Source organism: Saccostrea cucullata, unplaced genomic scaffold (genome assembly GCF_032062105.1).
Source record: "Saccostrea cucullata isolate Sc308-1 unplaced genomic scaffold, CSIRO_AGI_Scuc_v1 ctg420, whole genome shotgun sequence".
Lineage (NCBI taxonomy): Eukaryota > Metazoa > Mollusca > Bivalvia > Ostreida > Ostreidae > Saccostrea > Saccostrea cuccullata.
This window is the reverse complement of record NW_026930373.1, coordinates 112,826-138,065: the sequence shown is the minus strand read 5'-3', so window position 1 is coordinate 138,065 and position 25,240 is coordinate 112,826. Positions and strand designations below refer to the sequence as shown.

Below are 25,240 nucleotides of genomic sequence, written 5' to 3'. Positions count from 1 at the left end.
TTTTGTATTTATAGGGTAGTTCAAATTCCTTTTGGCTCTGTGGAATATTTAAATTATATAAAACTGACAAATGATTTTGAAGAATTTCTCCCTTAGAAAGGGAAGTATGAGTTTAAGTAGGATCACCACTTGTAGAATTAAATCCAGGTTCTTCTAAAATATAATTCATATAATGAGCATTATAAAAAAGACAATGTTGTTACCAGCTTTGTCGGCAGGGAATAGAACGTACTGATCATGTAATCTATCTAATTATTTTTTCACTTCTGGATTATTGAATACAGAAGGATAGATGATTTTCATATTGCCCCTCAATTTTTTAAGTTCTTTTCATCCTCACAAATTTAATGGTTCAAAGAACAAAAACTGGATCTGTTTTCATGTAATATAGTTTAAATTTACCAATTTTTAGCAAAAATTGTATTGGTCACCATATTTTTTAAATGAGACATAAATAAACAAAAGTACATGTCAACATGAAAAAAATTGTACGCATTTTGTAAACAGTATTATAAAAAAAACTGGTTTAAATGCAAAATTCTGATGCTGAATGATCCGAAATACTTGCTATTTATAAGACACTTTTGGATTATGAATATCAGAGAAACTATTTTACATTAGAATACAATAAAATACAATAAAGAAAATGCCTGAATGAAGAAACCTGAAAAAGAGTTATTGTCCTTGTTAACCTTTTCTAAAGATTAAAATTATTGATTTAATATTAAAAATGTATTTTTCAAATTCTTTTAATTAACAGTATTTATCATTACACCTATTGAAAAGCATTCTTTCAACAGATACTGTTCTATTTCGTATTAATTTCAATTAATGACAGTTTCTGCAAAAACCCATGAAATCATAGGAGGATGGAATAACCTTAATACGCGAATTTAACAAAGATCTGATACAATTAATCCAATCTGACAATGTAAATATGTCGATATATTCAGCGAACAATTTTCAAGCTCAAAATGTCCATTAAACATGAAAATTTAGGAGCGGAGCAGAAACAGACCTCCAAAACACCAGAGAGGGAAGCAGGTATCATTGATGAGTGAACATCAACTGCCCGGACACTCCCGCTGTGTGCTCCTTATCATGATTGGAAAATAGAGGGAAAATTTTTTTGGACAAATCTGTGTGTGAATAATGGCCCGACAATTGGTATGAAAAAGTCAGCTGGCATTTGATTGAACGATAGATTGTTATTAGTCACAGGCACATGCAGGATTTTTCATGATATTTATCCAAATTACTTCAGTTTTTCTTTTCAAGATATTTTAAATTCGTAAACAAATATAATCTCAGTTGTCATCTCTCCTTTTAGGACATGGCGGGTGTGATCGGCCGGCAGGGGATGCTCACTCCTCCATGACATCTGATCCAACCTCCGATATTTTGTAGGTTCCTGTTTTCTATTTTGTATCGTTTAATGGACTTTTAAGCTTGGAAACTGTTCGTTATCTCCATATATCTCATAAGAAACAAATGACACAATGCATCAGTATTGTATTTATTACAGACCAGCTGTAAAAAGTATTTATAATGCTTTATTAGTAAATTATTAATAAAACAGATAATAAAATTTTCAAATTCAATAGAAATAATTCTTAAATAAAATAACAATTTAAAAAAACAAAAAAAATGTAAACTTGTTCTCTTTCTTCAAATATTCAGTAAAAAGTGGACGGATAAATATATTAAAAACCTGTTTTCTCACATATAATTCAGTAGTAGTGAAATCTGTTTTTTTTTAAATAAACATAACATTAACAATCATTTGTCAAGAAATAAAACAAAATCAATTTATTAAAGAAGAGAAATGTAATGCTTCATTTGAATAAAAATAATGAAGGGCGGAAGAAAAGATATAATAATTCACCGGTAGCCGTACCAATATTTAATAAGTACATTAAATCATTTAAAAACTGTTCTTTTCAGACATAAATATTAACTATTTTTATACAAAAAAAAAGAATTTTAAAAAAGTTGTACAAAAAGGAATGGATGTTGAATCTTTACAAATGACTTTAAAACTATCTCCAGATGAGAGTTTCATGGTACCAAACAAGAATGTTATATTAGAATATGAAAATAATGATTTAAACCAATTGTGCATTTCTAAATATATACACAAAAATTATTAAAGGTCTACAACACTGAATGATCGAGGTAAGTGTTTACCGAGTCGATACACAAAAATATATTAGCACGTTGTAGATGCTGCATCCAGGTTGTCTTATTTTGAGAATTAAAATCTTAATGAGAAGCAAACATTAAATATATCTCAATAATTGTCACAACATCCTCACTAAAATTTACGGTGTACTTAATGGGTATCAAAAATATTTATCTTGCAAAAGAGTTCATAAATCTTAAAACAAATAAGAAAGAAAAGAAAAATCAAACAGCGATTTACAAGATTTGCATTTGTTTCAAATTGAAGTGATGTAGATGCTTGAAAATAAAACATACGCTATAACACTAATTCCAAACCTTTCAAACACATTGCAAAAAAAAGCACAGACAAAATTTTATAGAAAGACTCTTTTCAAGATTCAAAATTCACACACAGTTTTTCCTCATGCATAATTCGGTCCCTGAATTTCCAAGTCAAAAACAAACAGATTTTGAAAGGAAATTCAAAACATATTTTCCTTATTGAACCTCAAAGAAAACACTGATATTTAAATAAAAAATATTGAACATTCTAGAAAAATCATTTTAAAGTACATTCGTTGGAAAGATAGGGACAGAATAACACTATATAATTTCAGCAGGTATAGTTAAAGAACATGTCTTGTTCAAGTTCATTGTAGTTTCATATCCATCTCAAACATTTTTAAAAATCCTAAATATTTTTTATAATCTAGCTGTTTCTTTCAAATTTATCTCTACTTATGTCTAAGGTATTTTATCCAATCGATTTCTTTAAACCGATCTTTAGATCTAATTTGAACATCTACCTCTTTATATTTCTTTTTTATCAATATTTAGCTATTTTTTAAACATATATCCTTTGCTATACTTTTTTATCGTTTCTGAGCTATTTTTTCATAAATCTCTAGGTGTTTCTATTAAAGAAAAGTTATCTCCTATATATGTCTTTGGTGGTTCCTTTTTTGTCCGTCTTTCACTATTTCTTCCTATCTAACACCCACGAGTTGACGGTTGGGGGCCGGGGAGGACTCTCCTCGTCTTGTTTCAAGGTTAACATTTCTCTGTCACTGCTGCCGACCTTAGCTGATGATGGTCTTTTGCTGGAAATAGTCAAAAGAACTTATCCAAAGTGACTTCTTAAATGTCAACAATTACATTTGAGAAATACTCAGCAAACAACGTATTAAGACATCAACTACTGTTTTAAATGGAATAATTCGGAGTTGTGGATCACATAAGTTTAATATTTGAGAAGGGGTATAGTTTTTTATTTATGAATGATACTTGAACAGTGAAAACCATAACATATGTTTATATTTTACTGGAAACGATCAAAAGCTACCGTTGAACCGATATTAACATTCATTATTGATGATAAAAGTTATAAATGTTATATTAAAGTCTTACTTTTTGAAACATTTGAAATAGAATATTACACCCACGATCACCATGACAACCACAAAGCCGACAGCGCCACCTGCTGCCGCCCCAGCTATCGAACTGTCGCCTGGAAAGAAACCACCTGAGCGTTTTTAAAAACGCTTAAACGTACTCGTATAATGATTGCAAAGATGAGTCGAAACTTACACTGGAGGTAGATTATTTAAAAGAAAATTAAGTATTGATTAAGAAAACTACTAGTATACCTTCATTAAGACAGAGGTCTTAAGATTTATTAAGGGTGTCTTTTTAAAAAGAAATAGTGATCAAAATACAATTATATAATACAGTTTAACCAACTTTACCTGGCTCATCCTGAACTGATGTGAACTGAAATAGGAAAATATTCAATGAAAATAATTGCAACATATAGATCTATATTTATTGAGAGCAATGAGTTCAATCTAATGCATTTAGACAGCATTAAGTATCAGCCTTTGAAACATTCTGAAATTAATGTCTGCCTTTTGAACAATTGTGTTCTTCAGATAAAGTGAGTGTTGCCTTAAAAATAAAACCATAAGGTAGACCTAAAAGTTTAATTCATCTACAAAAATGATGGTCATGGTACCTTGGTACATGTATAGGTTGTGTAATCGCATGACTCGGATGCGCCATTGTACACAACGACGGAAGTAGAGTTGCTGAAGGTAGAATTGTCGTAACTGAAACTTAAATCCCAGCCATGTATGGACCCGTCCGTAGAGCGTCGTCTCCTTGACGACGTGGGATAGGTTGGTATGGTAACGGTCAGCAGGTTTAGCTGACGTAACGTTACGTTCGCCATTACACTGTAGTTACTGTACTCTTTTCCACTTTCCGTTGCCTGTTTAGATTGAATTATTATATTAAAAAACATATCTTACTTCTCCTCGACCATATGCATTAAAACTCTAAATCATTAAATTAATTATATATATATTGGTTATTTCATAATTCTTTGCATGTAGCGTCAGGAGTCTGACCGACTGATTAATTCATTAAATGCACAATTTCAAGAAACATCCCAGAGATTTTAAACCTAGTTTGACTGGTAACACCCATTTCTACAAAATTATTTTTGTATAGTTTTTTTTGTGTTAAATATTTCCTTAAAAGCAATATTAAAGGTAACAGTGGAGGGAGTTTAAACTTGTAAATTCATAAGTAAAGTAAAGCGTGAAAGATGATTGGGTTAATTGTACATGTGTAAATATCTGAGGTAGAAAAAGGGTGAAGACGACGAATATAATTAACCCTAACCTATCTTGTACCGAGTACAGATCGTGACCAGGGCAAAATCACAGACCTCTGGAAACTCAAAAGGTCGGGTCAGGAACCTAGAAGGAGTAAGCATTCCCTGTCCACCGACCACGTCTGTCGTTAGACCCTTGTAGCGATCACATAAACTGGGTAATGTGTAGTCAAAATAAAACCAATGACCTAACAAAAGGTCCGATTGCAAAATCAATTTAATTGAAGAAATAAAATAGTGTCCAAGTAATGACATTTTCTGTAGTTCTTTTTATTTTTTTTCTGTTGAATCCCAGGTGTTTCATTACTTTTGCGGTTAAGCTCTAATCAAATATAAGAGCTATTAGTCTACAAAATATTAATACACATGTACAATGTAACAAAATCGTTTATTAACCGCTGATAAATTCATCTTTTATCTTATATGTGAACATAATGTTAAACACGTGTTTCACTCATAACAGATACTATCACTCATTAATTTGAAGTATTTTGTATTGTGCAGATAATTCTTTGACAATCAGTAACTTCAGAAAAAAATCATATGTCTTGTAGTTGTTTATGTTTATAATAAATTACTATGAGATAAAAACCTCTTACTTTAAAATGTTGAGCCAGAACATAGGGTGCTTGATGGAATACACCCACGATGTTCTGGGTCAGACAAGGCCGGTATCTCGTGTCACACAACCCGTGACTGGGGACGCTGATTTCTGCGGGGGGAGTCGTCAAGCCGTGTGAACAATCCTCGCCAATGTGACTGGCATCGCAGCTGCAGGTTTCTAAAACAATATTTTATCATTCTTTTATGAATAACACTTTGAATTAAAAGTCTGGGTATCAGACATCATACCTATATAAGCACGAGGAATGGTCTATCTACCTGGGTACGCTATAGTTCCTTTCTGTTATAGTTTGGTATCAGTGAGGTTCATTCTCTCGTTTTATTGTACTCACCGTTTGCACACGTCCCATGCCCTGAGCAGTTGTTTGGACATGTCATACTGGAAAGAGTGTCTAAGACACTGACGCCATTGGATGTTGTATTCGTCTGCTGGAAACTTTCATCACGTGACGCTGTCGTTATGCACTTCTTCTTAAGAGTATCTAACGTTGCCTTCAAGAAGTCAGTGTCGCCTTGGAGCTGTTCAGATGATAAAGAAAAAAAGTGCAAATTTTATTTAAGAAGTTATCTCAAAAGAAACTACTATAAGCCCAACACAACGTTCAAGGGCTCAAAGCATGCTAAGTAAAAGTCTGAAATCAGTACTTGCATATGTACTTAAGCATGATAAATTCTTTCTTGGATAGAAACTGATTATAATGAATTCTACATGAAGGTTTTTCTGTGAGAGACAAGAGTCAGAGATCTTGTTGCAGATTGGGCTACCTTGATATCCGTGATACAGCTGTTTGTGTATTCCGCCACACTCGTGTTGACCTTCTCTATACAGACTGTGACCGCCGGGTCGTTCGTGAACGCGTTACTGCAGTAGTCCGTGGCAGCCGTCTCATTCCAACCATTCCGCCACGTAGCCACCTTATCAGAAAGTAACGTTTATAATCAGGAGAAAAGATTATGTTTTAGATACATGCGTGGCTTAATATTGAGTTGTATATTTCATTTAATGAGATTTAGTTCTTTCTTTTTATACAGGAATGTTTTACTACAATACACAAATAGTGATAATGGATTGTGAATGTTTCAAAAAAACCAGACCTGTAGTTCCTGATCGTAGTCGGAGTCGTAAGAGAAGCTTGGTGTATCTATGATGTCATCTGTACCAGAAGTACTCCTCTTTCTCCTACTCTGTGTACAAACACTAACAGTTTGACTCTTAGACTCCGAACAAGGTTCCGTTGGAGACTCCAGTTGACAGTGGGCGTAACCAGGGTTTTGATTGGCAGATTGGTAGGAGGAGCATGTGCAATAGAAGGAAGTAGGCGTGGTGGAAGGGGTGGATCTACAGTGGAGAGAATAACATCCAGTATGTATTGAGGCAGTGGGCTTTCTAAATGCGAGTTTCTGCCAACATGTGTCTTTTACTTACGGTGCCGAATAGCTGCTCAATGTTGGACTGTTAATGAAGAGACTGTCCGAAGAACCTTGGGCCACTCTGTAAATGTTTTAATTTATTACATCAAACTTTACCTTAAAAAAAATACCATTAAAAGTTAAGTTTTAATTGACTGAGGAATGAAAAAAATACTACGTTTCTTGTACCTCCAAGACACGGCAAATGTTCTCTCATCAGCTACAGGACTTCGTTGCCCTTTAGGAATGAAATCATCAGACCTTTCCCCGTTATAGGAACCACACAGTCCCTCTGTTTGATCAAAGTCAGAAGAGGGCGCCACAATCTGGACGTACGATATCCAGTTATCCCAACCACTCAGGGCGAAGGTCACCTCTACACCATTAGGAAGAGTAACCTGCCAATCAGAAAGTTTTTTACAGGAAGGTATGTTAATATTTTATTTATTAATTATTTTTCTTTCGTCCATTTTAAAAGTATTCTTTATCTCTAACCATTACGTGTAAGAAAATATCCTCTAAGTCTTTTTTATATATATTGGCAAAACACCTGGTGAAAGACACGACATTTTCTTTTCTTCATAATGAAATGATTATAATCAAAATCAATTAAAATTGAACAAACCCGGTATCTACTTCCGGTTTTCTGCACAGCAATGGCGTCGGGGTCGCATCCTTCCATGAGCTCATACGGGACACTAAGGAGTTGGACCCGACTGGCGGACACTCTGGTACAGGTTCTGACGACGTACAGGGAATTCCCGCTCTTAACGGCTACTCCACAGTTACAGGTGGCAAATCCAGGGACGCAGGCAGAAAATAAGGCGTGGACCTAGGATTTATATACAAATGAGGTAAAAAGCATTCCAGTACAAAAAATATGTCTTTGAATTAATGTTCCAAACAACTAGTAAATCAGTTTGCACTAATTTACGACAGTCTTCGTGTACGATTTTGTCGCCCGCGCGGAAAAGTGGTCAGAATCGTGAAGTAAGGAGTTGATCCTTACGTCGCGGTTCGAATCCCAATGTGGGACGTGGAGACCGCTCCTTCGGATGATACCGTATAAACCAAATATGTTATTATTTTTTACATCGTCATGGACCAAAAAGTTTAATTATTTGTTATACCTTATTTCCCCTATCAGTAAAATAACTGCGATTGGCAACGATGCAATAATTGTAAATTTACAAAAAAAGTTTCTTTTAATGTTTACCTTTAAACCTCTGTTTTACAATTGTTCGGATTTTGGCAAATATCATGACCTAACATGAAATATTCATCACGAGCGAAGTAGATATAGTACATCAGGTAGCTTAATCATTGAATAGAATCTAATAGTTGTTATTTTAGTATTTATTTAACTTCTTCATTAAAAAACTGTTATTTGGATTTTCTTATATCTCATACATAATCTATGGTAACATACCGAGAAGGGTTTAGACTTGTGTCTGTACATAACGAACTCTCCCACTCGCTGATTCTCCCAGTAGATTCCGTCAAATGTCTGCATGTGAGGGTCGTTATATGAGCTACATATACCTCCCCCACTCGTGTCTTTATCGTGGACTCGAACCTGAAAAAAATGATCATACATGTAAATCAAAATCTATTAGATTTTGAGAATGATGGATTTTAATTGTAATATTTTAGAGAAAAGGTCAATGAATAGGAATACAACCAGTTCTTTGTTATTTGTATTCTTTTTTATTCTCTTGTTTTATCATATTTTAACATTGAATTCGTACAGAAATGGTATCCTCAAACTGCATGTTCCCCCACCCGATGTGGTTGCTGTCAGAACCAGGTTCTAGCTTTATATCCGTCATTTTGTACCACCAGTTTCGCATTCCATCCATGTATCCTGTTATGTTTAGCTGCACAGTTTCGTACCAATATTTGTATGAGAAATGTAGCTGACATCCATTGTCCGGAAATGCTGCCGATAGATATTTAATTCCGTTCCAGCACCACGGCCAGTACTCTGTGGTCCGGATGTACAAAGTCCCCTTACAATTCGCTTCCTTCTCAGTCTCGGATAACGAGGCACTACAACCAACCGGAAGTGTGCTCGTCACCTCTATGGATACCGTCTGACCTTCATTTACATCTACATTTGTCTGATTTACCTAATTAAAGGACACTATTTATATAAAAAATGACCCGTTCACGGTTAATTGATTGTATGCGTGTAAATGTATTATTAAATAGGCTTTAAGAAACTCTTATTAGAATTACAGTGTCAAAAATAATCAATACATGTTATTTTCAAAATTATTCCATTTTATCAATTGAAATGAATAAATTCATGACCAAACCTCCAAAGTCAGTTAAAAAAATCATTACACATGCTAAAACTTGCTCTGTAAAGGGCCTTTTACAATTGGCGCACGAGCAGAACGACAAAATATTCGTGCGACCGAAAAACTTTAATTTGGATCGTAAACTGTTGTTGAAATAATCGCATATGAAAAACTATTCGTACGGAATTCGCATGCTTTAAAGCGACCGTTGTGCATTAAATCTTACGATTTATCTTGATTCTATATGCGACTGTTGTACAGTGAAAGCGAGTGTTGTAAGGTAATGCTAAAGGATCGCGCTATTGAGCGTGCACCAATACGATTGGACGTAAGACGCTCGTGCAATCGTGCGTTTCATGGTACGAATGATCGTGCGAGTGAGAAGGGGAATGTATATATACTACCCGTTTCCGACCCTCGTCAGTCGAATGCAAGAGATCGATGACGCTCAAAACGATGACAATAGCTATCAGGTCCAGTCCAAACTCTATTTCTACCTACGTAGCTATTAATAGCTACCTAGGTATTTAAAGCTTCCCAAAGTAGCTATTTTTACCTACTTGTTATAATTTCTGCATTTTGCAGCACAAAGACAAAACGGCGCAACATGGTGAATAACATATCTTTTGATACAGTCACACTAATGATAAAAACAAAAGAATTTTGGCCAAAAAAATGATTATTTCCTGAATCGGCAATTTTACATTAGTTTCTATGCAAAATTGATAATATACAAAATAATCACTTTTTGCCAAATTTTTGTCATATCCATCCTCAGTGTGACTGTATCAAGAAATTGTGTGCTCGCCATGTTGCGCCGTTCCTTCATTTGGCCACAAAATGCAAGTAGAGCAGAAAGTAGGTAAAAATAGCTACTTTGGGTAGCTTTAAATACCTAGGTAGCTATTAATAGCTACGTAGGTAGAAATAGTCTTTGGACTGGACCTGGCTATAGGTAAAGCCAATGTAACCCGCAGAAAGAAGGCCCAGGAGGAAAGGCCCATGATCTGCCGCAGCAGCCAAACCCGGTTCATAATCAACCTGAGCTTGTATTCACCCCTACTAATGTTATTGTGATTTAAATTCAAGACACGGGGTTTAGGTTGCTCTGTTCAAAGGTTATAGGGTAGAACCGGTTTTATAAATAAAATTGGCAGTAAACATGATATTGCTATAGCCTGCTTCTTTTGAAAACATGTCCTGTAATAAATGTTTCCAGACCTGTCTGAAAGACTTTCATGACTTTCAACAGAAAAAGGGTGACATGTTTGCCTTATATGGATATTGTTATAAATGCGCACAGAGGATCTTACCACGAGCAACTGACCAGTCGTTGGATGAATAGCAACGTTTACGCCAAATACATGTTTGCATTTTACTTCGAACACGTAGTTCAGGTCAATCTACGATCATGTTTATGGACTGCAAAATTAAAAAAAAAATTCTTACGAACAAAATGCAAAGATAAGAAACAATGAAAGATGTTACGGGCGTTTTTAATTTGTTGTTAAATGGAAAATAAATGTTTAATAAAATGTAGTTTGTTTGTCGTTCAGAACACCAGCGCTTCAAGGGTAAGGAAAACGAGGAGCATCTCATGCATTTAAATGTACAAAAAATTGTTTACGTTCGTGATCACGTGTTCGGCCAGGGAATTCACCTGGCAATTGTATTCACCGATAGTACAACAAAGGAATTAATACAGACGCAAATTGCTTTTGCAGTATGACTTTCAGAAACTAGACTTCCGCCGTTTATTTAACAAATGAATTGTTTGTAAGTATGAGTATGAAAATATATTTTAAAAAATGTTTTTCATTTACCATAAGATTTTCCATTTTTTTTTCAAGCGTAAAATTCCTGTAGTATTCGTAGTAACCCACAATGCAATACTCATTCAGCTGATTGGTCAGTTAAAATCATGCTGGTGCCTCATTTGCTATTCTAACGCCAAAAATTATAGTCCTGTTTCCCATGCAAAAATATTTGTTCAAAAAGAAATTTTAATTAATGACTGCAGAAAATTGTAATATAGAGACTTTTTTAAGTTTGAATGAATGTAAAAGAGATCGATTGATTGAAGTACATTTCTACAGACATTTGATTATCAGCTGATTCTAGGGTGGTGAAAACTGAAACGCAACATAACTTTTCTGTTTACCATGCCTCCACGTGCTAGTGACTTCCTAGCCACATTTCCGTGAATAATTTACCCTATCTCGCTGAAGTCTCGCTAGCTCTCGCCAGAGCCACTGCCAGAGCTACTCTGAACTCATCGGGTTCTATAATTTGCAGAACACAGAAAAATAAAAGGTTCCGAACACATTAGTAGGGGTGGTATTGGTGAAGCAACATTCATGGCCATTTGTGGTCTGAAACGGAGATGCTTATGGAGGGTTTACATATACTAGTGGCAAAGCATGGGAAATTGAAGATGATAAATCATGCACAGTAAAACTTTGCAAGATTATATGAGACACGTTGAGCAACAGTCTCATGGTCGTACAACACATGCATATACAGCTGCGATTCATCTTACGACCTTTAAAAATAATATTCTAAAAACTAATATTCATGCGTTGAATAGAGATATATGTGGATTGCATTTGGTTGCATCTGAATAGTGTGCATGTCGACTATTTTGAGGAGACTTGATGCGACCACTAAAACGCATGCTACGAATGCGAAACATCGTGCAACGTTTGCGAGCGCACGGCGAGAGCTCGTGCGAAGCTAAAATTTTCCGATCGCAATGTGTTGTAAGGGCTCGTGCGCCAACTGTGAAAGGGCCTTAAAATCTTGAAATTAAACAGAAGTGAATGGACTTTTCGGATTACCTTCACACCAGCAAAGAACTTGAGGCTAGTAAACGTTGAACCAGGTACACTGTTAGAATACTGGGCGCTGACGCTACAACTCACCTGGCAAACAAATCCAGTGAAAACAATGATTAATAAAATACATAGAATACCATAAATAATTGTTAATTTAATTGAATGCTTAGCAATTAGCTGTGATACATTGGCTGCATCGTTATTGCCAACTTTCGCGGAAGATCAAGTTACTTGAACGTTAATGAACTATTCAACCTGTTACACGAACGATTCTTCACGCGCATGATTCTACAATTTACACGATATTTCAAAATTACTATCGCAAACTCACAATTCTTCGCGCAAAATAGTTTTAAGGACAGATGATACAATCATTTGTCAAAAAAATTGAAAATAACAACTTGGAACATGTTTAAATGAGTAAAATTAATAAATTTCACCGCGTAGTTTTTAATTTTTTTATTTACATTTTCACAAAAATGGAATTTTAAGTTAAAAATATTTGTATAGATTAATAAGGGCGGTTTCAGAAGGTTTACAATTTCTTTATATTCTAAAAAGTGTAGACTGCTCATATTACACAAGAACCACAATTCAACATGAGAATGTGCCTTGAAAGAGGTTTTCTCGGAAGTATTCTCTGAAATAGATTTTACGAAACTATCCCAGAAAATGTAAAGAATTACCGACGGTATCGAACGGAAAAAAAATTCTGAGAGCCGGATATTGATTGAACAAGACACATTTTATATCAATTTTCTGTATTGATAAAACTTTTCTTCTATGTTTATCTAAGCCAGCAAGCACGATTATTATCTCCTATTCAAAAAATGGAAGCCTCTTTCTAGCATTTTATTTAGATGCAATTTTATCGATTTTCAATAATCCACACCCTTGAAATTATTCAAACGGCACATATTGCATAATTCTTGGAGTTATAAATTATTTCTTGCAACTTTCCTTTGTATAATATTCTATCTTTTGCATTATTCATTATTTCTCCAGGATTCTATTTTCTTTAAATTTTTGCCTTTTGAACAATCTTGTTCTTTTTCCCTAAACCTCACAAGAATGCATATCTTGCTTACGTAGGTAGGGACTGACCCAATTACTAGGCAGGATGTGTATTGATGAGGAACACAAATTTTTGTTTTCAAAATTGGTTTAGCTATATCTGTGTGAATTTTAACTTTTCTAAACTTTCAATTTTTTTTTCTTATTTTTAATACAATTAGTGCTTTTAATCTGACTTTATGGGTTAAACCTAGTGCTCAATTTAATTTGCTTTCATATGATGTTTATTTATTTATTTATCTATTTTTATATTATAATATATACCTTTTTTTTGTTCTTCTTAATGCATTAAGTTTGCTTTTCAATTTTTTTTCTCTAAGTAATTCTTAAAAATTGATTAATTCTTTAAAAATTGTCTTATCTGCCTTATGTATGTGTATATATGTACATGTGTTTTTGCATGTTAATTTATGTTGTAAATGTTTTTTTGTGATATTTTAACTGTGATAGTCAGTTTAAGAGCTCTACAGAACTCATGTTTCTTGTTATGCAACGTATAAAATACCAATTTTTAAAAAAATTCCAAAGTTAACATAAATAAAAGGTTGAGCATAACGAGGTTCTTGTAAGATTTTATCTAGAAATAATCCTGCATAGTGAATATTAGTACTGGACGGAAACCCATTTATGATGAAAAAAACTTTTTTTTTTATTTCGATATAAGGTTTTTCAATATTTGTAGGAACTAAGTAAATTTGTTATTACAATTTGAATTCGATAAAACAATTCTAGCGTGTTTTAACAAATGTGTTGAATTTATTTTCTATAAATTTTGAAATTACCTGACGACAGTACAATTATAAAAAGCGGTAGTGTTAGATGTGTATTTATTTCAAATCGATAAATTAAAACTCGACAACATAACATTATAGTTGTTTTCTACTTACGTTCATGTTCATTCTGTAAGTCCCTGTCCAGTGTGCAGGTCTCAGTGCCGCGCTGATGTTCAAACTGTTGTATTCTATTTTTGTAAATATTGCGTTAGTCAAGGAGTTGTCATTTATGTACCACTGTATGTTGTAAAGTAAGGAGCCATCTGCCGGTGGCGGAAATTGACATCTCATGACAGGCTCCAAGGTTGTCCCGTTTATAGAGGAATCTCGGGTGGCCACTACTTGTGGGGACAATGTTAGGGTTGGTGGATCAACTGTTACTGTTAATATAAAATTAAAAATCTTTAGCACTTTTCAATTTAAAGTGACATAAATATAAGATTTTACGGGGATACATATAGGACAGGTAATTACTTTTTATAAGATACCAAGAAAAAATATTGGAAGAAAACTAAAAAGTATCTCATGGAAACGAGATAATAACACATGAAGTCGACATATTATCTCGTGTAAACGATAAAATATCCTGCAAAAAGTTAAAAAGAGATTTTGTGGAAACGATATAAATCTTGTGGGCCGGGGGACAGTTAGAATATAATCTTGTGTTTACAATCGACATATAATCTCGTGAAAATAATAGTCGTTTTCACGAGATAATAATATCTCGTTTTCAAGACATTATATCCTGTTTTCACAAAACAATATCTGGTTCTATAAAATGAATACACGGTTTTATGAAATAATATCTCGTTTTCAGTGAAACATATCAAGTGATATAGAGTCGTTTTCACGGGATCATATGTCGTTTTCATAAATAATATTTCTTTATTACGAAAAAAATATCTTGTGAAAACTAGAATTTAGAAAATAAGTTGGATTCCCGGAATATTTTATTCGTTTTCCCGAGATATATTTTTGGCATCTTATACGTATCCTAAATATACCGACATAAGATTGCTTCAATTGAATCTTTGATAGTCCTTGTCTTCATACATCACGACCTCTTAAAGAGGCGCCAGGGGAAAGAGAAAATTCAGACTGACTGAATATTGATATTTCCTGAAATTTTTAAATCCAAATTCTTTATTAAAGTCTTTATTTTCCTCTTTAAACGTTCGTTGAACAAGATTTTTGGTTACGTTTCAAACAATGAAGGATTAAAAAAGAAAAAAAGGTAACCTGTTCAGATCATATATTATTGTGTAATTTGTAAAAAAAAAAAAAAAACCTTTATAACAGTGAGAATTTTTTGCTTTTATAAATTATATGATCAAACTATTTTTACCATGAATCTTGGTACATAGTTAAGATACACTGTTGACTTACGGGAGTGTGTAATCGAACATGCACTCCCATGCACAGATCGATTTTTCCACAATCATAAATAGGGCTTCCCAAATTTGTGATAACCAGACAAAATTTTATAAATAATGACAATAAAAAATATATTTATCTTTTTTTTCCTCAAATTCAAATGAGAATATCTTCTTTTCCAATATGTGTCGTGTAGTTTAATTAAAAGGAAAAACAAATTACTGTTTCTAAGTTAGGAAATACATGTGCCAACAGTCGAGTTGACAACATATATATTTTAAGATATGTCACAAAGAACGAAATCATGGTGACTAAGGTATTTAAATCTGTGTCAGGTTTAAGTTTGTTAAATATATCAAGTGAGATGAGTTTCATTCAATCAACCATTATCAACAATATAATTTTTTCATATCTATAAAAATAATTTAACAACTTTTTCATATTTTTTTCGTGTTCTTCATTTTGTTAAATGTGTCTCCTTATCAAGGTATATGATTTAAAAAGAACATGGTTCTCAATATTTCGCAGGAATAACATTTGTTTGTTTTACCAGTTCTAAAAAAGCATTTGAATTATGTTTTGCAATCGATATACACATTTTAGATTTTGAGTGTGTCCATGTGAAATTTGAGCTCTTGCCGGCAGATAAAGCTCGGAGATTTAAATGTTTTTATCGTTTTCAGAACTATTTACATGAAGACAATATCGTCAATCAAGAAATAGCTCAAGGATTCTGAATTATTGAGGAAAGTTTAAATATTTGAAATATGGAATAACAAATATGCAAAGCCTGATAGGTTTCAATTGTCTGTTTCAATCGATAAGACAGATCATTCCGATGTCTAAATTTCCTCCATTTAAATATTTAATAGCTAAACAAACAACTATTGGTTGTTACGCGACAAGCTAACTTGAAAATAGAAAATAAAATGCCATGGACACAAATGTCCTAATGTTAAGTAACCTGATCAAATATTATCTGAATATCGGTCCATGGAAAGCCCGATATTAGAACCGTGTGCTTTTTTTTATACAAACGAGGAGTTTTACATTTAATTATATTTTCAAATTCCATTTCCTTCCGTGTGTTAATTAATAAGAATTGTTTGAGTATGCTTTGTTTTCCATTGTCAAGACAAAAAGTAGACAGCAACACAATAATAATAAAATAACACAATGTAATATCTTCTTCTAATTTGGACCCAAATATATAAACTCAAGCACGACATTAAATAATTATGTAATACTTAAGAAAATATTTTAATGGAATTATAAATATATCTTTTAAAAGAAATATTGAAATCCCTACATACCTGTCGCTGATGTTGATGTCTTAATAGAAAAAAAAAGAAAAAGAAAATTTAATAATATTGAATTCTCAAAATAAACTTGGATTTTCAAAACCAATTTTAAAGTTAAAATTCTTTTATTCGTTGCATGCAGAAGTTTATAACCGATGTTAGTATTATGAAGATAATCATTATCTTGTTTGCTCTCTTCAACCTCCCCTTTCGTAAAATAGTATGTCAGTCAACTACTTACCACTACGTTTGTCGTGGTGGTAGACATGTCAAACGATGACGAACTCGTCGGAGCCAAAAACGGTGAGGATGAAATAGAAGATGATGCTGTCATCACAGAGCTTAATATTGTTGTTGATGATGTTGATTGGAGAAGATCTTGTATGGTTGACTGAATAGGTGACTGTGTCGTAAATGTTTGATCAATTGAAGAAGACATTGTTGATTGAGTGGAACTGTGTACTAATGATTGATCAGAAGACATAATGAATGATTGGAGAAAAGTCATTGATGACTGAATAGCAGAGGACATTGTCAATGATTCCATAATAGAAGTCATCGATGACTGAATAGATGACGAAATTGTTGATGATTCCATCATCGAAAAAGTCATCGATGGCTGAATAGCAGAGGACATTGTCGATGGTTCCAAATTAGAAGAAGTCATCGATGGCTGAAAAGCAGAGGACATTGTAGATGGTTCCATAATAGAAGTCATTGATGACTGAATAGCAGAGGACATTGTAGATGGTTCCATAATAGAAGTCATTGATGACTGAACAGCAAAGGACATTGCCGATTGCACCAAAATAGAAGAAGTCATTGAAGACTGGATAGCAGAGGACATTGTAGATGACTCCATAATAGAGGAAATCATCGGTGACTGAATATCAGAGGACATGGTAGATAATTGATTAAATGAAAAAGTCATTGACTGCTGAATACCAGAGTTAGATATAGATGATTGTATCATAGATGTTAAAAGATACTGGGGAGTAGAAATTGTAGATGTTTCTAGAGATGGCTGTAATAATTCTGAAGATGATGTTACTGTCGATGAGTGAAGATATGTTGAGAAATAGGAGAAGGAAACTGTTGTAAAGGAAGAGTGAACTGAGGGATATGAACTGCCTGGGTACCAGGATGTATCGGTACATGGTCCCACAGAATAAGATCCTCCGGAGAAATAGGAGCCATATTGGTCTGTATAATAGGTACAACTACTACTAGAGCTGTATGGATAATGATTGGTATCTGTGTAATAGGAACTAGGAGTTGTCCAGTGTGTGAAGCTGTTGGTATCAGTATAGGGATATGAACTGCTTGGGTACCAGGTTGTATCGGTACATGGTCCTACGGAATATGATCCTCCCGAGAAAGTGGAGCCATAGCTGTCTGTATAATAAGTACAACTACTGCTTGAGCTGTATGGATAATGATTGGTATCTGTATAATAGGAACTAGAGGTTGTCCAGTGTGTAAAGCCGTTGGTATCGGTATAGAGATATGAACTGCTTGGGTACCAGGTTGTATCGGTACATGGTCCTACGGAATAAGATCCTCCCGAGAAAGTGGAGCCATAGCTGTCTGTATAATAAGTACAACTACTACTTGAGCTGTATGGATAATGATTGGTATCTGTATAATAAGAATTAGAAGTTGTCCAGTGTGTGAAACCGTTTGTATCGGTATAGGGATATGAACTGCTTGGGTACCAGGTTGTATCGGTACATGGTCCTACGGAATATGATCCTCCCGAGAAAGTGGAGCCATAGCTGTCTGTATAATACGTACAACTACTGCTTGAGCTGTATGGATAATGATTGGTATCTGTATAATAGGAACTAGAGGCTGTCCAGTGTGAAAAGCCGTTGGTATCGGTATAGGGATATGAACTGCTTGGGTACCAGGTTGTATCGGTACATGGTCCTACGGAATAAGATCCTCCCGAGAAAGTGGAGCCATAGCTGTCTGTATAATAAGTACAACTGCTGCTTGAGCTGTATGGATAATGATTGGTATCTGTATAATAGGAACTAGAAGATGTCCAGTGTGTGAAGCCGTTTGTATCGGTATAGAGATATGAACTGCTTGGGTACCAGGTTGTATCGGTACATGGTCCTACTGAATAAGATCCTCCCGAGAAAGTGGATCCATAGCTGTCTGTATAATAAGTACAACTGCTGCTTGAGCTGTATGGATAATGATTGGTATCTGTATAATAGGAATTTGAAGTTGTCCAGTGTGTGAAACCGTTTGTATCGGTGTAGGGATATGAACTGCTTGGGTACCAGGTTGTATCGGTACATGGTCCAACAGAATAAGATCCTCCGGAGAACGTCGAACCGTAGCTGTCCGTATGATAAGTACAACTGCTGCTTGAACTATATGGATAATGATTGGTATCCGTATAATAGGAACTAGAAGTTGTCCAGTGTGTGAAGCCGTTGGTATCGGTATAGGGATATGAACTGCTTGGGTACCAGGTTGTATCGGTACATGGTCCTACAGAATAAGAACCTCCCGAGAAATAGGATCCATAGCTGTCTGTAAAGTAAGTACAACTACTACTTGAGCTGTATGGATAATGATTGGTATCTGTATAAAACGAATTAGAAGTTGTCCAGTGTGTAAATCCGTTGGTATCGGTATAGGGATATGAACTGCTTGGGTACCAGGTTGTATCGGTACATGGTCCTACGGAATAAGATCCTCCCGAGAAATAGGATCCATAGCTGTCTGTATAATAAGTACAACTACTGCTTGAGCTGTATGGATAATGATTGGTATCTGTATGATAGGAGTTAGAAGTTGTCCAGTGTGTGAAGCCGTTTGTATCGGTATAGGGATATGAACTGCTTGGGTACCAGGTTGTATCGGTACATGGTCCTACGGAATAAGATCCTCCCGAGAAAGTGGAGCCATAGTGGTCTGTATAATAGGTACAACTACTGCTTGAGCTGTATGGATAATGATTGGTATCTGTATGATAGGAGTTAGAAGTTGTCCAGTGTGTGAATCCGTTTGTATCGGTATAGGGATATGAACTGCTTGGGTACAAGCTTGTATCGGTACATGGTCCAACAGAATAAGATCCTGATGGGAAAATGATGCCAAATTGGTCTGTATAATAAGTACAGCTACTACTTGAGCTGTATGGACAATGATTGGTGTCTGTATAATAGGAATTAGAAGTTGTCCAGTATGTGAATCCGTTTGTATCGGTATAGGGATATGAACTGCTTGGGTACCAGGTTGTATCGGTACATGGTCCTACGGAATAAGATCCTCCCGAGAAAGTGGAGCCATAGTGGTCTGTGTAATAAGTACAACTACTACTTGAGCTGTATGGATAATGATTGGTATCTGTATAATAAGTGTTGGTGGTTGTCCAGTGTGTGAATCCGTTGGTATCGGTATAGGGATATGAACTGCTTGGGTACCAGGTTGTATCGGTACATGGTCCTACGGAATAAGATCCTCCCGAGAAAGTGGAGCCATAGTGGTCTGTATAATAAGTACAACTACTACTTGAGCTGTATGGATAATGATTGGTATCTGTGTAATAAGCGTTGGTGGTTGTCCAGTGTGTGAAGCCGTTGGTATCGGTATAGGGATATGAACTGCTTGGGTACCAGGTTGTATCGGTACATGGTCCTACGGAATAAGATCCTCCCGAGAAAGTGGAGCCAAACTGATCTGTATAATAAGTACAACTACTGCTTGAGCTGTATGGATAATGATTGGTATCTGTATAATAGGCGTTAGTGGTTGTCCAGTGTGTGAATCCGTTCGTATCGGTATAGGGATATGAACTGCTTGGGTACAAGCTTGTATCGGTACATGGTCCTACGGAATAAGATCCTGATGGGAAAATGATGCCAAATTGGTCTGTATAATAAGTACAGCTACTTCTTGAGCTGTATGGATAATGATTGGTATCTGTATAATAGGAATTAGAAGTTGTCCAGTATGTGAAGCCGTTTGTGTCGGTATAGGGATATGAACTGCTTGGGTACCAGGTTGTATCGGTACATGGTCCTACGGAATAAGATCCTCCCGAGAAAGTGGAGCCATAGTGGTCTGTATAATAGGTGCAACTACTGCTTGAGCTGTATGGAAAATGATTGGTATCTGTATAATAGGCGTTGGTGGTTGTCCAGTGTGTGAATCCGTTGGTATCGGTATAGGGATATGAACTGCTTGGGTACCAGGTACTATCAGTACATGGCCCTACGAAATAAGATCCTCCCGAGAAAGTGGAACCATAGTGGTCTGTATAATAGGTACATTTACTTGCGTCCTGTTGGTATTGGCTGCTGTATGTGTAATATCCGTGATGATTTGTGCTGTAATCACTGCTTCCTGTGTAATATCCCCCTGTACTATCACTGTAGCTTGATGATATCTGAGCTGATGCTGCAAATGAAGTTTTTAGTTTTTAAATTTTGCTCTAAGTACTGTATACAGGGAAATTTTCGCCCCCGTTTTTACTGCCCCTTTCTCCCTCCCCTCCTTTGTGCAAATTTAAAACGGGACGAATTCAAAGAATACGGTATAATTTTTTTTAAAGAAAACTATGACTGAGCCAGTTTAAAACCGACGCAAATTTTTTTGCAAGTGTGAGAGGGCGAAAAAAAGAATGGGAGAAATTAACCCTGTATACATTATCTGTTCTTTTGTAAAGGTTTTATTTTCTCTCACTTCTTTTTTTATATATTTTCTTGTATCTCTGTATCTATGTTTTTTTAAGTTGAAAACCCATTTTAAGTCTATTATAGGCAACACTGTAAATATTTAATGAAAAGGATCCATGTTTGGAAAAAAATGTTTTGGTTCCATTTAATGATACTTGCTAGTATGGCCTCCATACGTACAAAGTTAAGCTTTTAATTTTAAAAAATAAATCTTATTTCAAGAGAATGTTGACACTTTTTTCAATTAAAAAAAATAAAAAGACCCTGGCTTAATCGAAAAGAAAAATACTCATCAGTTATTGACAAATGTTTTCCTATCTTTCTACTTGTTCTCAGATCTTTTTATATCTATCGATGTATCTTTTTCAACAAATTAAAAACCTTAATCCTTATTTCATCTTCTACAATGTCGTATTGTGTGATGAAAAATGATAAAATGATGAATAGGCAATAAAATCTATTGAAATTTTTGTTACTGCAAAAATGTATTCCATACTTAAGTTCCATGTCAAAAATTTACAATTTTAAGTTACTACTTAACATTCTTAATAAACATTTTGACCTTTGCAGATATGATACTACTTTGAAGAACCCAATTGTAGTCAAGGTCTTACTTTCTAGGAAAAATGATTCGATTAAAACAAATAATTCTTTTATATATTTTATGGTAAATGACGCTGATAGTAAGTTTACAAATTGTTAAGAAATTGTAAACTTTCTATGATGATCAAAATTTTACATTTCTGCAACTAGTTTTAATTTTACAAAGCTATTATTCATTTAAATTCTCTTCTTGTGAAACGTTGAATAAAAAAACGAAAATGGAAGCTGTTAAGGATTTCCAATGAAGATGACTTTAGTTGTTATTTTAAAAATTTTTGACAAAAGTTTGTCTCAGCTGTCCTGAGTTTTACATTTGATTTTTTCCAAATGTATAACCCAAATAGATTATAAACAACCATGGATTTGATTTTTTCTTAATTTCTTATCAAAATAGATTATAAACAACCTTAGGTTTAATTTCCCCCCCCCCTAATTTATAACCTAGCTAAGTAGATCATAAACAACCTTAGATTCGATTTTTTTTTCGTAATTTCTAACCTAAATGGATTATAAACAACCTTGGATTTGAATTTTTATCCTAATGTTTAACCTTAATAGATTATAAACAAACTTGAATTTGATTTTTTTTCTACTTTATAACCAAATAGATTATAAAAACCTTATATTTGAATTAATCCTAATTTATAACCTGAATAGATTATTAACAACATTAGATTTGATTTTTTCCCCTAATTCATTACCTAAATAGGTTATAAACAACCTTAAATTTGATTTTTTCCCCTAATCATTAACCTTAATAGATTATTTAAAAAAACGTTTGATTTGATTTTTTCCTAATTTATAACCTAAATAGATTATAAACAGCCTTATATTTGATATTTTCAGACTTTGTAGACTCAATAGATTATAAACAACCTTAGATTTGATTAAATGAAATATATGAAATTAATTTTGATTAAAACTACTCACCAAACTGGGAGGATATAAGGAATATAAGAACAAACACGTGATCCATCTCTGCAAGAAAACATACAATATAATTAAAAAAGTATTAAAAAAATAGAAAAGTATTACACACGGCATAAAAAGCTCTTCATGATATGTTATATATTTTTAAATATTCTACAGATAAAGTTTGTCCAAATTTTGATGAGTTCAAGTTTTATAAAAAGTTTTACTATTCAAATATTGGAAGGAATATTTATTAACAAGACTATTATCAAGTTCAATCGGCATACATTTTATCTAGATAAGACCATTTTTCAAATTTATATTATTACTTAAAATTTCTCTTGTGTCAGTAGGTACGCGCATCAAACGTAAGTTTTGCACAAAATCATCAGTTGATGTGCCATTGAAATAATCTGTAATACAGTAATAGTGAAAATGCTTCTAAACAGTGAAGTACGAAAATAATGGAATATTTTAGGGTGGAGTTCTCTTGATATTATTCATTCAGACTGATGTTTGGAAAATAGAAAGAATGCACTGTTTTTTTTTCTCTTGGTGTTTATTCTATTCGAGGCATGAAGCTGATTTCAATTTGTGTCATACGATATAACATAACTTGGGATAGTTTCCTCTTGATAAACGGCTTGAAGTTCTTAAAAAGCGTAAACTGCTCAAGTTTTGTTATATCGTATAACATAAATTGAAATGAGCTTCATTTCTTGTAATCTAATTTCAGTATAGACAATGAGACAATTTTTTTCTCCAGAAAAATGCTTCAAATTAAGCATATTTTAAAAGTAACGTCAAGCTGGGTAATACGTTTTTGATGTAACTCATTGTGATGTAGGCAACTTGTGTTATACGAAATGGATTGAATCTTTAATCAAATGACGTGTTACAACTAAAATAAAATTATTTATGTTTAAAACAGACTTAAAATGAAGAAAAGAGCAGCTAAAATCAAAATAAAACTTGAGTTACCACAATAAAAATCCAATCAGTAATTGGAATTGACGTTTTCAAATACATTCACTAGAAAATATTCAACATTTAAATGTAAGTTTAATTCTAAATACAGACTACCAAATTAATATCAAGTTTTTTATTATTTTTTAATTAAAATTGCGCATCCTATTATTTTCTCCCACATAGGACTGGAATGTAATGAAAGTGAATAAGGCCGGGTCTTCAAAACTTATCTGTTCCTTAATTAAACGTAAACATGGAATATGGGCGTAAAGTATTTGATTTCAAAGTCATTACTGTATGAAGGAGAGATGCATGAGCAAATACATACTGAAAAGTTAGTAGAAAGACTGTAGATTGTATTCAAATGTATAAAATTCCTTTTATGGGCTAGAAATGATCCAGGCAAGTATCCTGGAAAACACAAATCAACTTTTAGCAAAAAAAAACCTTTAGATGTCTAGAGAAAAACAAAATCTATTGAATGTTTTGGTGGTTTGAACTGCTTGCCGTTTTCATTGATTAAAAGTAGAAGATGAGAAAACTTGATTATTTCTGTTTTCCTGAGATAAGATAATACGATTATATTTATCTAAAGTCGGGTAAATCTAAAGAAACATTAGCTTTGAAGAGCTTTTTTCCGACCGAGGATTTATCCCTATAAATGTATCTCTAAGTAGATATAATTCTTTTTGAATTTCAAAGTTTTTTCACCCGATTTTTATGAATTTCCGTATATTTGCTTACCTTATTTCCCCATAGCAAAAACCATTGATCTGAAATTACAATCAACAGCATGAAATTTTGAAATAACGGTGTATAGTCCTCTACCGCTAAGTTAAATTGATACTCAAAAATAATTACTCAATGATCTTTTTCACAAAGAGGCCCTGTCCAATGAAATCAATACAAACTTACGTGCCCGATGCCTAGTTTAAAGAGCAGCATTCTCCTCCCGTCTTATTGTCAGTGACATTGGGAGCAGAACGGAACATGCCGACTAAAAACTGTTTTTATCTTTTATGTTTTTAAATGGATCGTTTTCATGATTTTGAGGCAGGCCGCTTTATAAACTATAAAACCGAAATTGTATAGCAAATACAAAAGGAATACAACTGTAATCAAATTACAAATTTGAAATAGCCTTATGAAATTTAAATTTTTCATTTCAATATAGACTCTGAAATTACATTAATTTTCTTAATAATGAATGATCTCTCAAAATAAGACAACAGAGTGTACACTTTAAAAAATGCCCGCTTAACCTTGTCTTAATTAAAAGGGACATTTAGGAGAGTTTTATTAACACCGGTTGATGCAGCTTTGCATTCAATATACCGTCAATCAAATAATAAAAAAAGAGAAATTTTTGGGTTTTATAGATTTTAAGTCGAAAATTTTCTTTAAGAATTCTGGAATTAAATGATGGTTTGTTTGACTTGACCTAATACAATGGTTGTTAATGACACCCAACTCGGGGTTAAATATTGCTCTTAATTCACCTTGCTCACAGTCTGCCGCACAGCTACACG

General features: G+C 33.8%; 2 protein-coding genes across 2 annotated transcripts; both read right to left on the bottom strand.

Moving 5' to 3' along the window:
• Window positions 1–2,417: 2,417 nt before the first annotated feature.
• LOC134283897 (von Willebrand factor D and EGF domain-containing protein-like) lies at window positions 2,418–17,294 on the bottom strand. Its single transcript, XM_062766423.1, has 17 exons — window positions 16,772–17,294; window positions 16,543–16,561; window positions 13,970–14,235; window positions 12,012–12,095; window positions 8,620–9,000; window positions 8,301–8,447; window positions 7,497–7,703; window positions 7,061–7,269; window positions 6,888–6,953; window positions 6,557–6,800; window positions 6,227–6,376; window positions 5,794–5,980; window positions 5,437–5,618; window positions 4,175–4,429; window positions 3,909–3,933; window positions 3,571–3,670; window positions 2,418–3,263 (listed from the first exon to the last, which is right to left on the bottom strand). The coding sequence occupies exons 1-17, from the start codon at window positions 17,285–17,287 to the stop codon at window positions 3,140–3,142; spliced, it is 3,162 nt and encodes a 1,053-aa protein (XP_062622407.1). The 5' UTR covers window positions 17,288–17,294; the 3' UTR covers window positions 2,418–3,139.
• A 1-nt stretch (window position 17,295) lies between these two features.
• LOC134283892 (mucin-3B-like) lies at window positions 17,296–24,717 on the bottom strand. The gene is made up of 4 exons (XM_062766419.1): window positions 24,456–24,717; window positions 22,761–22,808; window positions 17,388–20,949; window positions 17,296–17,305 (listed from the first exon to the last, which is right to left on the bottom strand). The coding sequence occupies exons 2-4, from the start codon at window positions 22,804–22,806 to the stop codon at window positions 17,296–17,298; spliced, it is 3,618 nt and encodes a 1,205-aa protein (XP_062622403.1). The 5' UTR covers window positions 22,807–22,808; window positions 24,456–24,717.
• Window positions 24,718–25,240: the final 523 nt, after the last annotated feature.

Bases quoted from the DNA above. Each gene is read 5' to 3' on its own strand.
- LOC134283892 (XM_062766419.1), bottom strand. From the start codon at position 22,806: ATGGATCACGTGTTTGTTCTTATATTCCTTATATCCTCCCAGTTTG. The intron at 20,950-22,760 runs GTGAGTAGTTTT...CTTCATTTGCAG, and splicing joins CCTTATATCCTCCCAGTTTG to CATCAGCTCAGATATCATCA.
- LOC134283897 (XM_062766423.1), bottom strand. From the start codon at position 17,287: ATGGAACCATCTACAATGTCCTCTGCTATTCAGTCATCAATGACTTCT. The intron at 5,981-6,226 runs GTAGCCCAATCT...TCATCTGAACAG, and splicing joins GCTGTATCACGGATATCAAG to CTCCAAGGCGACACTGACTT. The intron at 3,671-3,908 runs GTAAAGTTGGTT...GTTTCTTTCCAG, and splicing joins ATCAGTTCAGGATGAGCCAG to GCGACAGTTCGATAGCTGGG.